The 15,782-nt window shown below is 33.9% G+C and overlaps 1 protein-coding gene across 2 annotated transcripts in view; it reads right to left on the minus strand.

The window, feature by feature from the left end:
* Nucleotides 1-15,782, minus strand: part of LOC138708761 (uncharacterized) — a 96,546-nt gene that overhangs the window by 67,665 nt on the left and 13,099 nt on the right. For both annotated transcript variants that reach the window (XM_069838917.1, XM_069838916.1), the window contains exon 2: nucleotides 9,259-9,352. In XM_069838917.1, the coding sequence (XP_069695018.1) occupies nucleotides 9,259-9,352 (94 nt within the window). The remainder of the gene's footprint in view (nucleotides 1-9,258; nucleotides 9,353-15,782) is intronic.

Below are 15,782 nucleotides of genomic sequence, written 5' to 3' on the forward strand. Positions count from 1 at the left end.
GCTTACGCTAGATCTCATTACTTCATGAATACGTGTATAACTACATAATTTTAGCACATTTTTATATTCTGTTTTTAATTCTGAGTATTGTTTCACACGTGCTGGAGAGAGTGCCATTTTGTAATGCTATTCACAAATGTACTTCAGTAATTAGTGCATAATTGTTAAAACAGTGGATCTCTGAAAGCCTTTCAGGTTAAAATGAACTACAGTCAATTGTTTAAACATAACAAATCTAAACATAAGAGCTCGCAGAAAGCGGGCGACTCACGTCACAGGTACAGGTACAAAGAAAAACGCCCTCTACAGCGTTTCTGCACATCGGCTGATACATACAGTAAACTGATACACTGATAAGGACCAGCAGAACGCTCGTCTTGCACGAAGCAGGGTCAATGATCCAAGAAAGAGCTGCTTGGGTGCTCCATGAAACGGGATGTCTTAAGCAGTCGTAGAACAAACATAACGCTCGATGAGACTTCACACTGCAACCGACTTGTATAGGGACATAACTTTAAAGAACTAGCTGAACGTTCTTCAGATATTCCGCGGGGTCTAATATTGAACATTCTGCACCAAGTGTAACAGGTTGAGAGACTGCACGTAGGCCTACCTTCAAAACAAATTTGAATACATTTCATCTTTGAACTTTAATGTTCCGGTAAGAATAAAACACCTGATCTATGAGTATTTTTTATTTCATAATGAATTAATAAATTTAAATTTTCATATCTAATTTGTCATATTCCATTGAATATGCCATATTATTTTGTAAACCATTTTATCAGTTATTAATCATTTATCAGTCGTTAACGGTCCAAACTTATGATTTAGAATATATGACAAGAAAATTGATAGAGAAATATAATAAATGAGGATTAGCATTGAAAACAAAATATTTATCAATTGGTGAACGAATGCAAAATTTGATTTTGAAAAACTGATAAATTATAAAATCTTGTAAAGTAACATATACTGGGAATTAAACCAAATAAAGATGGAAATTATGAAGACGAAATAAGGAATAGAAGTAATAAAGGAAAATTAGCAAAAATTAGCAATTACTAAATAGAATTATTACGGGATAAAAATCTGTAAATAACTAAAATTTCCATGTGTGACAATTTATGAGTATTCTAATTTAGGTACGGAGCAGAACTTTGAGCATTAAAAGTAACAATGCACTACATTCAGGCAACTGAAGTGGATTTTAAGAAAGCAGCAAGAATTTCAAGAAAATTAGAAACTTAATTTTACGAGAAAAGACAGCATTTCAGGATACAATTTTACATTACATCAAATCACAGTAGTTAAAATGATATGGCGACGTTCAGCTAATTGAGGCAAAACTACTGTCAAAATGTATATTGGAGTGAAAACCTGAAGGAAGAATATGCAGGGGAAGACCTGAAGTTTCCTGGAGCCAAGACATTTATGATACCATGAAGGAAAGACTGCTGCAAATTGGACATTGGATTAATAGAAGGCTACGGCTACTAGGAATCTGAAGACGTCATCGACATTAGTAGGGTTACAGACGTAGAAAATGAAAAGCAAGACTTTTTCCTGAAAATGCAGGATTTCCACAAAAAAGCAGGACATAAAAATGTGTCACTAATTTTGAATAATTCTGATAATAATGTAAATTGTTTAACTAGGTGCACGCTAGAATCGATACAAGAGGTTCAGAGGAAACAAAAGTTCCGGAAATACACTAATCGATAATCGAAAGCTACTTCCGCATCCTGTAATCTATATTTTTCCATTATCGAAGCATCACCGCCTGCTAGATTATGATTTTCATTCGATGTTCTTTGGTCATACTGTAGATTAGATTGCGATCTGTTATAAAGTGTAAGTAACACTTACGTTATAATGTACATCGCGCGAAAACTTGCATTTTTATGTCCAGTGGCATTAAAAAGCGAGACAATGTACGATTTTCTACAATGCCTGGCCGGAAGCAGGACACCTAAAAAGCAGGACATGTCCGGAGAAATCCGGTAACCCTAGATATTAGATAAGCGACATAATTATAGGCTACAAGATGTATCAAAACATGTGGAAAAGCTCTGGGGAAAAGATTGAAAACGAGTAAAAAAGTTAATATAAACATAATATGGTCAATTACGCTTAGTTTTTTTTTTTTAATTACAGTCAATTGTTTGTGGTATGCACAACATCTGTGATGATAAACGACCCACGTGCAATTTTCTTCTGTATTCAAGTCATAACAAAAACAGAAGACATATGCTGGAAATTTTATTTACAAATTGTTCAAATGTGTTATTTTGAGTGTAATAATTAATTACATTGCAATTAGTGCTCAAAATGGAGTACTCTAATCAGGAAATGGTAGAGTACTCTAATCAGGAAATGGTAGAAATGTTCCTTATGTACAGACGAGCTAATTGCAATGCAAATTAAAAAGTCATTTGTATGCTGAACAATTTCCAAATAGACATTTACCCAACAACAAGACGTTCTGAAGAATAGGCTACATTACAGTCTTATGGAAGCAGACTTTTAAAACAGTGTTTCAGATGGTGAAATACCAACAAGTCCTCAATCATATTGAGAATAATAGCGGGAGCAGCACCAGACATAGCAGCAATCGAGAATGTGAGTAATATGGCAGTGTGAAGAATTCTACGAGAACCGCTCCATTATCCACGTCACCTTCAGAGTCCAAAGTTGTAAATTGAACTTCATTATGTACACGACAAGCAATGACGAACTAAAAAACTAAGCCAAATTGATCTATGTTCATATGAACTTTTTTGCTTGCCTTCAGGCCCTATCAATTCCCCAGAGTTTTCCCACATGTTTTGATACACCCTGTGTATATATATATATATATATATATATATATACACATACATATACATACACAGGGTGTATCAAAACATGAACTTTTTTGCTTGCCTTCAGGCCCTATCAATTCCCCAGAGTTTTCCCACATGTTTTGATACACCCTGTGTGTGTGTATATATATATATATATATATATATATATATATATATATATATTTGTATGTCGTATTTTTTTTCTAATACGGTTGTCTGTAATATAGCTTTCTATACTTAGGAAAAGCATTCGTTGGAAAGTCGTTTGAAATTGCAGTTTCAGAGTTCAAACTGATTAACAGGAAAGTAATGTGAAGTCATGTGAAGGCTGTACGAGTTTCCAAGTTGTATTGTAGTCTTTAAGGTGGAACCTGTTTGTGAAGAGTATGTTGCAGAACTCTAAAGGCTCGCTATTGTACTGTAGGACAAGTAGGGTATCGTATTATTTATTGAAGGTGTTTTCCTTGTGAAGTCTGGAGTGCTGCAAATAGCAGTGAAGATGAAAAATGCAGAGACAAATGGTTGTCAGCTCGAACAAAACGCTAGTAGTAATTTTCACCAGACTGAAAAACGAAAGGAAGCTTGCTTTAACCGGATAGTATTGCACAGTTTCTACACAAATTAAGTACATTGAACTGATTTTGGACAGGAAATAAGTTGAAAAAAATTCATTTAGTCCCGCTCGACTCTATATCTACAAAAATATGTTTGGTTACATTTTGCGTCTACAACATAAAATTGAATTTATGTAACGATTTTGAAGCTGCTTATAGACAATTTGTTCCATCCTAGCATGTTGGTCAAATTTTTTTTAAAACCCTGACAGACAAAAGGCGTAAAACATGGCTTGTATCGTTATGAAAATTAGCATTTTAACATGAAAAGGCAACAATAAAAATGCTGCATTAGGGCTTTTCTTTCTCTGTTACTTACTTGTGGCTTTCAAGGAACCCGGAGGTTCATTGCCATCCTCACAAAAGCCCGCCATCGATCCCTATCCTGAGCAAGATTAATCCAGTCCCTACCATCATAATCTCACCTCCCTCAAATCCATTTTAATATTATTCTCCCATCTACGTCTCTGCCTCCCTAAAGGTCTTTTTCCCTCCGGCCTCCCAACCAACACTCTATATGCATTTCTGGATTCGCCCATACGTGCTACATGCCCTGCCCATCTCAAACGTCTGAATTTAATGTTCCTAATTATGTCAGGTGAAGAATACAATGCGTGCAGTTCTGTGTTGTGTAACTTTCTCCATTCTCCTGTAACTTCATCTCTCTTAGCCCCAAATATTTTCCTAAGAACCTTATTCTCAAACACCCTTAACCTATGTTCCTCTCTCGGAGTGAGATTCCAAGTTTCACAACCATACAGAGCAACCGGTAATATAACTGTTTTATAAATTCTTTTATGCTCGACCATGCCGAAATGTAGTAATTATACACCTGGTAGCAGTCCTTTAATGCATGTCATTAAAGTACACCTACTCATTAAAGTACAGGTCTTCAGCCAATCACAAGTCAGCTTTGTACCGTTATATCGATTATTCTCGGATATGCAATCGACAGACAATTAGCGAAAAGTCACGGAGGCTGGAAATCCAATACTGTCGCAGAAGGTTATGTTCTGTTACTACGAGTATAATAATTAGCGTTAATTGTAAATAATATTCAAATAAATTCAATTTGTCATCTCGTTTTTCAATTCTAAATCAATTTCCAGGTTATATCAGACTAATGTTCATTCTTATTCTGTGCCAAGGTCAATGACATTCGGCCTCGGAAAAAATCAATACTTTCGCGTCTGCGCAAATCTCAATTCAGGTCAGTTCGCACATAACCATAAAAAGACCTAATTTTCAATACTTTCAAGTTAGAAATATGGTCGAGCATAAAAAGTCGTATGAAACTTGCCTATAACGGTAATTAAGACGCTCGTATGAAAATTATGAAACTCGCTTGCTCTCGTTTAATAAACAAACATACTTGCGTCTTAATTACTACCATTATAGGCTCGCTGCATAATGTACTATTCTTTCTCTGTATTCGTTGAAAATGAAAATGCGCATTACATTTTTTTAGTTTGTTATTTAACGACGCTGTATCAACTACGAGGTTATTTAGCGTCGATGAGATTGGTGATAGCGAGATGGTATTTGTCGAGATGAGGCAGAGGATTCGCCATAGATTACCTGGCATTCACCTTACGGTTTGGGAAAACCTCGGAAAAACCTAACCAGGTAATCAGCCCAAGCGAGGATCGAACCCGCGCCCGAGCGCAACTTCAAACCGGCAGACAATCGCCTTAACCGACTGAGCCACGCCAGTGGCTTTGCATTACAAATTCGGATGTCAATAACTTCTATTTGTTTTGTTTTCTCTCTCTCTCTCTCTCTCTCTCTCTCTCTCTCTCTTGTACGGAGGAGAGACCCGAAGGCTAGCACTGCAGCCTGAGGCTTATTGTGCTTACCACTCCTATTCTCGCTTCACTTACCTTTCTTCCCACCACAATCTGAACACACGCTCTCGTCATGAAACTACTAACAATACCATCCCATCGCACCTCCTCATACTCATCCTCTTTCACAATAGCCCTGCCAAGACTCGAATTCGTTACCTGCTAGCATCAGGGACTGTCGAAATAAAATTGAATTCAAACGCAAACTTACTAGGCACTTGGTCAGTAATTGAGACTCGTTCAGACATGGTTTCTTGTAAATAGTTCTCTTAATATATCACAAAATATTTCAATATCCGGTATTTTCATCACTACAGAATTTTGTTAGGCCTACTCTAGGTTTAATTTGTAATTCAGTAAATACAAAAATATTCTTTGTTCTTAACTTCTATGATAAAATGTCTAGGTTTCATTAATCACGTAATCATGTCGTACTTTAATTTTTATTGTAATTGTAATTTTAAATTTAATATTAATTGTAATTTTATTCTTCATGTTATAGTTGTAATCCCCTGGTAGAGGGGCAGAGAAGGCCTGACGGCCTTATCTCTATCAGGTTAAATAAATAAATACTAAATAAATTCTGTGAATGATTGGGTAGCTGAACGGCCACGCTCTTGTACAAGTACAGCACGCCGCACCGTGAACTTAACCCGGGCTATTGCATGGATGATATGTGAATTAATGATGGCGAAATGAGTCCGAGGTCCAACGCCGAAAGTTATCTTCCAAATTCTGCTTCAATTGGTTGTGGAGAAACCCCTGAAAAAACTCAACCAGGTAAATTGTCCCAACCGGGATTTGAACCCAGGCTCGCTTGTTTCATGGTCAGACGTACTAACCGTTACTACACAACGGTGAACTCTGTTATAGTGCATTTGAATTCACTTTGAGAACACACTTGAATCAGCAATACAAAGTTTTAAATTTGACAAAAGAACTCTATACCGTACTGCAACGAATGATTGAAACTGGAAATCTCCAATTCAAATGAAGGACCTGTTTATGCAGAATGAACGAGAACCAGTTGCAGTGCATAAAGATGTATTGCAGAGGCACAATTACCTTTAGGTTTTGTTCGTGCGCAAAGTTTTCAGGTCGTTATTTTCGAAACAAGTAGGCCTACTCTACGTTCGTATATGGGCAATTGTTTAGAAGGGCTGCAAATATAATTCAAACAGCTGCGAAAGACCTTCAATTCGGAGTTTAGAAAATATCATTGGGTAGGTCTATATGGGCGTCTCCTTACAGTGAACATCTTCCCGTCTTTGTAACATAACTAAAGCTATTTTTTTCTAACGTATACAAAATAACAGAAGTAAGTCTATTTCATTTATTCGGATATTGGAGATACAGGTAAACTGGCATGCAAAATGAATCATAAGTAATGCCATTAATTTCAGGGGGTTATTCTTTGAGATATTTGAAACAAAATATTTGAATACAATTTTGGTCGTTTTTTATCCTTTCAGAGATAAAAATTGTTTTATATTGAACATTTCGTAGCTTGTTTTGGGAAAGCTACTGATTTAATTCCCAATATGCTCTTTCAATTTAAGATAGCAGTGAATTCTGGTAATAAATGATTGAAATAATTTTAGTCTTGTTCTTTAAATGTGCAAAAATTTGACCCGAACAAATGTAACTTTTCGTTCTGAAAAGGAATTTTAAAAAGTTACATTTGTTCCGATCAAATTTCTGCACATATAAAGGACAAAACAAATTTTGCAACCATTTATTATCATATTATTCTAGTTATTATTCCTAGTAACAGTAGGCACACCTAACAGGCTAAATCAACAGACGTATGAACAAACCTACAGACATACTAACAAACCTACCGACGCACAGTGTCCTATTTTCTCAATCTAGCTGGAAAAAATCATTTTTCGACTTGTTGATTTCACTGTATGCTTTTATGAATATATGTCTGCATAAAGCTTCATAAAAATATTTTAGATAGAAATGTTATTAATTTTGTTTAAGTTCACCCCCTATAAAGGAGTAGTTCCCCGTACAAAAAGGTAATCAAAGTTTGTACACAAATCAAATATGTTACCTTAAATTTTTGGATAAATTGTCATGAAAATATGTTAGATAGAAAAGAAGTTATTAATTTTGTGTAAATTCATCCCCTATAAAAGGGTAGTTCCCTTACACAAACGTAACCAAAGTTTGCACACAAATCAAATATGCTTGCTTAAAGTTCTGCATAAAGTTTAATGAAAATGTGTTGAATAGGAGAGAAGTTATTAATTTTGTCCAGCTAGACTAAGAAAATTGCAAACTATGTGACGTACTAACAAACCTACCAACGTATTAACAAACGAATTGATGTAATAAACTAAACAAGGAGAAAACAATTTTAAATTCTATGGCGGGAAAATTTTATATTCGAAAAGAAGATTGTAGACTACATTGAAACGGAACCAGATATACTCCGACAGATAATAGGAAACAAAACACTGAGGGGTACACATTTCAAAATTAATGCTAAATAACAAACACAAAAAACAAATGTGAAACGCTAGACTACGTAATCAGATAGGATTAGTTTTCTTGAAGTGCAATCAGATCAACTGGACCTAAAGCTGGACAACGAAGACTTTACGAAAAAAATTTTTAGAATATATTCTCAGGATAATTTCAGGTTCTTATCCACACTTTTATAGGACGGCGAAATATAGCGTAATAAACGGAACAATCCTGTAAATATAGAAGACAGTAGCTTGAGTTGTTGAGAGTACTAGAAACAATAGACTGTACTGGTACTATTTCGCATTGTCTGTGATGAGGGGATAGTAGCGATTCTAGTGGATATAAACTATCTATGGATGCATATTCCCTACGTATTGAGCTTCGTGACTATATACTAGACTGTGGTAGACATAGTCGATAAAGTAGCTATAATATTAACTTAAGAAGGAGACATAGCAGATACAATACCTGTAATATTAACTTAATGTTTAATAAAAAGTGTTAATTCTGAAGAAATTAAAAGTTCATAATTAATAACATACGAAGTCCGATTGGTGTAATATGTAACTAATCGGTGATTTATCCAATGGAGGAGGAAAGCAACTGACCATCCTACCTCACCTCCTGGCCTAGTTGCCTCATAAGAGGTATTACTTCTGAGGTTAAGACCCGTCTTCGGACAGTTTACTAAACAAAACCATAATTGGGAACATTGTTTAGTTTGAATAATTTCGAAGGAAAAATTGTTCCGTGGTCGGGCATCGAACCCGGGACCTTTTGGTTAAACGTACCAACGCTCAACCAACAGAGCTACCCGGGAACTCTACCCAACATCGATCCAATTTTTCCTTCTACATCCACAGACCTCAAAGTGGGCTGACAACCGTCAAGAAACCAACATTGAGTGCACACTAACTCTGTGTGATTTAAATTGTGGTTTTCTGTTAACGAACAGTGACGTGTATTATGCAAATCAAACTTTCAAGTATAACTCCCTGTAAAGTTGATTTGAATAATTTCGAAGGAAAAATTGTTCCGGGGCCGGGCATCGAAAGCTTGATTTGCATAATACACGTCACTGTTCGTTAACAGAAAACCACAATTTAAGTCTCACAGAGTTAGTGTGCACTCAATGTTGGTTACTTGACGGTTGTCAGCCCACTTTGAGTGTCTGTGGATATAGAGGGAAAAATTGGATCTGTGTCGGGTAGAGTTCCCGGGTAGCTCAGTTGGTACAGCGTTGGTACGTTTAACCAAAAGGTCCCGGGTTCGATGCCCGGCCCCGGAACAATTTTTCCTTCGAAATTATTCAAATCAACTTCACAGGGAGTTATACTTGAAAGCTTGCTTTGCATTGTGTAGTTTCATCGCAGTTTTGAAATTTCACTTCTTCTGAAGTCCAACTTATATTGGTATCAATTAAATCACACACATTGAATTGCAATCTAAGTTCACTTGCATAGAAGTTGTACTTACCGAGCTGCAAGAAGAATATGACTGGGAGGAAGGCAAGTAACCCGCGATTGCTGCATGCTGGTATCTTCAGTCTTGTCATGCCAGCCAGACTGAGCTGCCGACAGAAAATGGTGCGACGCTAAATCAGATAAGACATTCCAATATTTGCTTTACAGAAAGATAAAAAATAGAATTCCAAAAACTAGACGCCGAGTACTGAACATGTGAATCTTTCCGCAATATGGGAGTTCGAGTTAATGTACAAACTCGAAGATTACACATAACTTGCAATCCGTGCAACTTTTTTTTACTAGTTTCATTCTGACACTTCCAACCTCCGTTAAGGGAACCAGGTAGTGATTAGAGGTCAAAAATCCGATTTCTTATTTTATGTTTTAAAAAAGTACAAAACTTGCTCTTTAAAACAATATAAATACTCTGGGAGGTATTTCTGGAGGTAAATCCTTTAAATAACCTCTTTAAATTTGACTGTGCATGTAATTCATATATCCTTCTGTTTTTTAAATGCAGTTTTCCATAAGTTGACATTTTTCAAACGTAAGTGCATTTTTCTCTGAAACTACTGAATCAATTTACATAAAATTTTTACAGTGTTTTCTGCAGCTTGTGTACTACATAGTAGACCTACGTGTTTAAGAATATCGCCATTGAAAAAAATTGCAAAAAAATGTTAAATGAAGTTCAATATTTTTCTGTTTCACTAGGGGTGAAATATTTAACTAAATTTTGCTTTAGTATTTACAATACACATTACTATATAACTTTAAAAAATACAAGGTATATGAGTGAAGATTGTCGAAAGTAATGTGCACCTGAAGAATGAGATACATTTAACAAAGTGGGAAAAAGGTTATTAGTTAGGGCCTTTCTTTTGCACTTGGATACGAAACTAATTAGTTATATTTTATACCACTGAATTCAGAATGTTTGATTGTATCACATGGCAATTTTTATTCCACTCTGAGCACAAAAGCCTAGAAATATTGAACTAAATTTTTGTACTGAAATTTTTTAATCGCACAGGCATCACTACCCAGCTCCCTTAATGTAAATAAATTGTAGTTAGTTTTATTTTTTATTATTTATTTATTTTATTGCTAGTAACTTTTAAATAAAAAAAATGAAAGATAAACTAGCCCACTCCTGAATGAGTAAGACTCGTGCTCAGGAGGGGATTCCAATACAGACAAAAATAAAATTAAAATTGAGAGTGAATACAGATTAAAAAGTGTTTAATATATTTAAACCCAAACTGTAAATCCAATACAATTTTTTTTATTAATTTGGAGAAGATTCGTGGTTAAAATAATATTGGAATAAAATTTGTTTAATAATCTAGGACCTTGACTCATGCTATGATAAAAAGCTGCATTGGTTTTACATTTTGATTCAGACAAACGCAGAGAATTCATATTTTTAGTTCTATATTTATGTATATACCTTTCAAAGTTATTAAAATTTCTATGAAAATATTTTAATAAAATAAAATAATACATTTGTTTAATATTAAACAAATATTTAATATTAATATTATTTAATATTATTATTTATATATTATTAATAATATATAATATGTATATATAATATGTTTAATATTATTTAATATTTATTAATATATTTAAACCCAAACTGTAAATCCAATACAATTTTTTTTATTTTTTTTTTTATCAATTTGGAGAAGATTCGTGGTTAAAATAATATTGGAAAAAAATTTGTTTAATAATCTGGACCTTGACTCATGCTACGATCAAAAGCTGCATTGGTTTTACATTTTGGTTCACACAAACTCAGAGAATTCATATTTTTAGTTCTATATTTATGTATATACCTTTCAAAGTTATTAAAATTTCTATGAAAATATTTTAATAAAATAAAATAATACATTTGTTTAATATTGAAAACTTTGAAGTGTTTAAACAACAATTCAGTTGGGTAATATTTCTGCTTTTTTTAAGAAATTTTTAATACTTTTTTCTGTAGTAAAATTAACGGACAAAGGTTGGATTTATAAGTTCCACCCCAATCTATGATACCATACATAAATATAGATTGAAATAATGCTAAATAAATTATACGTAAACAGTTACTTGACAAAATATTTCTTAGAACAACAAAGTAACAATGTTTTACGTAATTTTTTACGAATATAGTGAACATGATTATTCCATTTTAAATGATTATAAATAATTATACCTAAGTATTTAACCTCATTAACTTCATTAATAACTGAACAATAATTGCAATTTATATCGGAACAATAATTGCAATTTATATCGGAACAATAATTGCAATTTATATCGGAACAATAATTGCAATTTATATCGGAACAATAATTGCAATTTATATCGGAACAATAATTGCAATTTATATCGGAACAATAATTGCAATTTATATCGGAACAATAATTGCAATTTATATCGGAACAATAATTGCAATTTATATCGGAACAATAATTGCAATTTATATCGGAACAATAATTGCAATTTATATCGGAACAATAATTGCAATTTATATCGGAACAATAATTGCAATTTATATCGGAACAATAATTGCAATTTATATCGGAACAATAATTGCAATTTATATCGGAACAATAATTGCAATTTATATCGGAACAATAATTGCAATTTATATCGGAACAATAATTGCAATTTATATCGGAACAATAATTGCAATTTATATCGGAACAATAATTGCAATTTATATCGGAACAATCAGAATTATGAATTTTAATTTGTAGTATATTTGTAGTATGTATTTTTATCTTAAGTGAAATTTATATATTCTAATTTATAAGGGTAGAGCTGTTGTAGCCCAACACAAACATTATCAGAGCATGGCATCTTGTTACCACAGGAGACAGGTGGAAGATAAAACAGGTGACAGAAGGAAGGGTAGGAAATGAAGGAGAAAACAAGTAGCTGTAGAAAGAGAAAGAGAGAGAGAGAACTGGAAAATTGAAGAGGAAAAGACAGATGAAGAATGGGTAGAACGGAGAAAAATTCTCTCCGGCACCGGGAATCGAACCCGGCTTTCCACCTCTACGTGCCGACGCTTTATCCACCAAGCCACACCAGATTCTAGTTCCGATTCCGGATTGAATCCTTCTCGGTTTAAGTTCTATTACTCTACAAGTGTAACACGTAGAATACTTTAATTATAACCAGGGAACGGATTTATATGGACTAAAAATATATGAAATATGTAAATATATATGTAGTTATTTTTACCAAAATATGGAATTAAATATGGATTTTTACCAAAATATGGAATTAAATATGGACTTAAAATTATAAAAAAATGACTATGTACGTTAAATATTGGTACATTTTAATCAAACTAAACAAAAAATATAATGGACGTACCTTATCTTCCAATGTAGTTTCAACAAAACACAATTTTTATTGTCTGTTACCATAACAATAGGTTACAAACATTTCTTTCAAGTGCTGAAAAGTGAATCTTCTTCTATTGTCTCTGAGGATAGATTTATACTGACTAAAAGAGCGTTCGACGTCACAAGAAGTAACTGGTACATAATTCAATTTCACAATGTCTGCTGGGGATAAGTCCAAGTTAATCTTCACTGTTGATTCACCACTCATCACAGCAACAACCTTTTGTAGTTCTTCATATCCAGGGTTTTTTGAAAGTACAGTGTCCACCTTAGCTCTTACTGCATCTGCAACTTTACCTCTACCACGATTCAGTTGTTCCACAGTACTATTTATAATTTCAAAACTTTCAGATAGTGAAAGGTGCCTATTTTGGAGACTTTTGAGCGTTTTTATGATGCATGAAAATGTATGCTGAATGTGAGCTAAGTCATTCTTCACACTTATGTCACAGGTAACTGTTTTCGCAGTATCAATTGAGACTGCATCTTCAGAGTCCAATGCAAGGAGAACATTGTTAATAGAGTCTATATGTTCGGCATAATATTCAACTGCTTCTAGCCATGTACCCCATCTAGTTAAAATTGGCTTTGGTGGCAATGGAATTTCAGGGTACATTTCTTTCAACACGTTAACTCTACTGGGAGCTTTGAGAAATACTTTTTTCACTGATGAAATCAACAAATCTACTTTAGGGAAATTGTCTCTGACCACTTCTGCCACACGATGAAATGCATGCGCCACACAAGTAAAATGAGTCAATTTAGGATATACAACAGATAATGCTTGTCCAGCTTTGACCATATAAGGGGCAGCATCGCTAATAAAGAATAACACATTATCGTACATAATACCCTTTGGCCACAGGATACCCATAGCTTCGTTGAACAGTTTAACTATAGTTTTGTTATTGCACTTTTCTAGAACATCACAATGTAAAAGAATTCGTTCAGAATATTGTTCACTTAACAAACCGATAACTACATTACCAACAAGTCTACCTTCTTTGTCGGGAGTCTCATCAATGGAAACCCAAATTGAACTATCTTTAATTTCATCTCTTATCTTCTGTATTGTCTCATCGTAGATGGATGGAGCATACGTCTTCCTAAGTGTTGACTCATCCGGGATTGTATGTTGAGTATATTTTTCAAGGAATTCCCTGAAGACCTTATTCTTTAGTTTGTAGAGAGGAATATCAGCAGAGATGAGAGAACGGCACAGGTCGATGTTAAACTCAGATCTTACATTCGATGTTGTTGGTTGTGTTAAAAACAATTGTCTCTGCTTGGAATTTAGTTGTTTGTTGGCCTGATGTTTACTAGTTGTAATGTGTTGTTGCACCAGGAACTTTTGTGTAGATGATACTGCACACTGACACAAATTACAAAATAATATTTTATTGTCAGTTGATAAACCATCTTCTTTAAATTCTGAAATGTAACTTGTTAGTTTTGATTTTAAATTGACTGAATGACGTACTTTTGGCATATTTACCGTCTTTATAGTATGATTTACAAAACTGAACCTATGTGTACTCTGACTGGCATTTAACTGTTGAGCTGCACAACTGAAGTCTGTTAAAAATTTTAAATTAAATTAATACAGTTTTGTAACTTACTTTCCCATTGTTGATAGGACTGCTAATTTTCAAATAACTCTGATGTTAAAGGGATTACTGAACATGTGTTTAAATCTCTATTGTTGAAATGTATTTTTAAAAGTTAATGGAATTTTGTTTTGTTTTATTGTTAAACCTAATATAATATGGACTGTTTTATATGAAATATGGAAAATATATGGAAATTAACGAAAATATGTACTAAACTCTAAAATATGGAAAAATATGGAAAATAAAAGTAGGATTTTTCAACCCTACACATTGTGAAACATAAAGATAATGCAAAATATAAATTATATTAGCTTTATAAGTAAATATGTATTTACATATAAATCCTTTCCCTGATTATAACTATATAGCAGACATCGTGGTCCAACAACATGTAACATCGTCTGTCTCCGAATTTTAGCGGAGATGCCCGAAGAGAACTTTCTGTCTAGAGAGCGGCCACTTTTTCTTTTGACAGCTGTACATGAGTTACTAAAAAACTTAACTTAGTTACTTACAAATGGCTTTTAAGGAACCCGAAGGTTCATTGCCGCCCTCACATAAGCCTCCATCGGTCCCTATCCTGTGCAAGATTGATCCAGTCTCTATCATCATACCCCACCTCCCTCAAATCCATTTTAATATTATCCTCCCATCTACGTCTCGGCCTCCCTAAAGGTCTTTTTCCCTCCGGTCTCCCAACTAACACTCTATATGCATTTCTGGATTCGCCCATACGTGGTACATGCCCTGCCCATCTCAAACGTCTGGATTTAATGTTCCTAATTATGTCAGGTGAAGAATACAAGGCGTGCAATTCTGTGTTGTGTAACTTTCTCCATTCTCCTGTAACTTCATCCCGCTTAGCCCCAAATATTTTCCTAAGCATCTTATTCTCAAACACCTTGAACCTATGTTCCTCTCTCAGAGTGAGAGTCCAAGTTTCACAGCCATACAGAACAACCGGTAATATAACTGTTTTATAAATTCTAACTTTCAGATTTTTTGACAGCAGACTAGATGATAAAAGCTTCTCAACCGAATAATAACACGCATTTCCCATATTTATTCTGTGTTTAATTTCCTCCCGAGTGCTATTTATATTTGTTACTGTTGCTCCAAGATATTTGAATTTTTCCACTTCTTCGAAGGATAAATCTCCAATTTTTATATTTCCATTTCGTACAATATTCTGGTCACGAGACATAATCATATACTTTGTACTAAAAAACTTAACACTTTTGAAATAGCTTAGTCTGTAAAAATTAAGATTTACAAAGAACCAACATAATTTTATTCACAAAAGAATGATGTTTATGTAAGAAGCGATTAACATCAAGTGTGGCCACCAATTTTTCTTCAATCATTAATTACGAAGACATTTACAGAGCCTTCCCTGCGAACAATGATCCAGACCAATTCACGAAAAAGTGGACTGACTATAGGAGTAGTTTGCACAGTTTATTTCTTACATTTCCAAATATGTTGTCAAGCAGCCAAAATAAACGATTTGAAGCTAT

Source organism: Periplaneta americana, chromosome 11, assembly GCF_040183065.1.
Source record: "Periplaneta americana isolate PAMFEO1 chromosome 11, P.americana_PAMFEO1_priV1, whole genome shotgun sequence".
NCBI lineage: Eukaryota > Metazoa > Arthropoda > Insecta > Blattodea > Blattidae > Periplaneta > Periplaneta americana.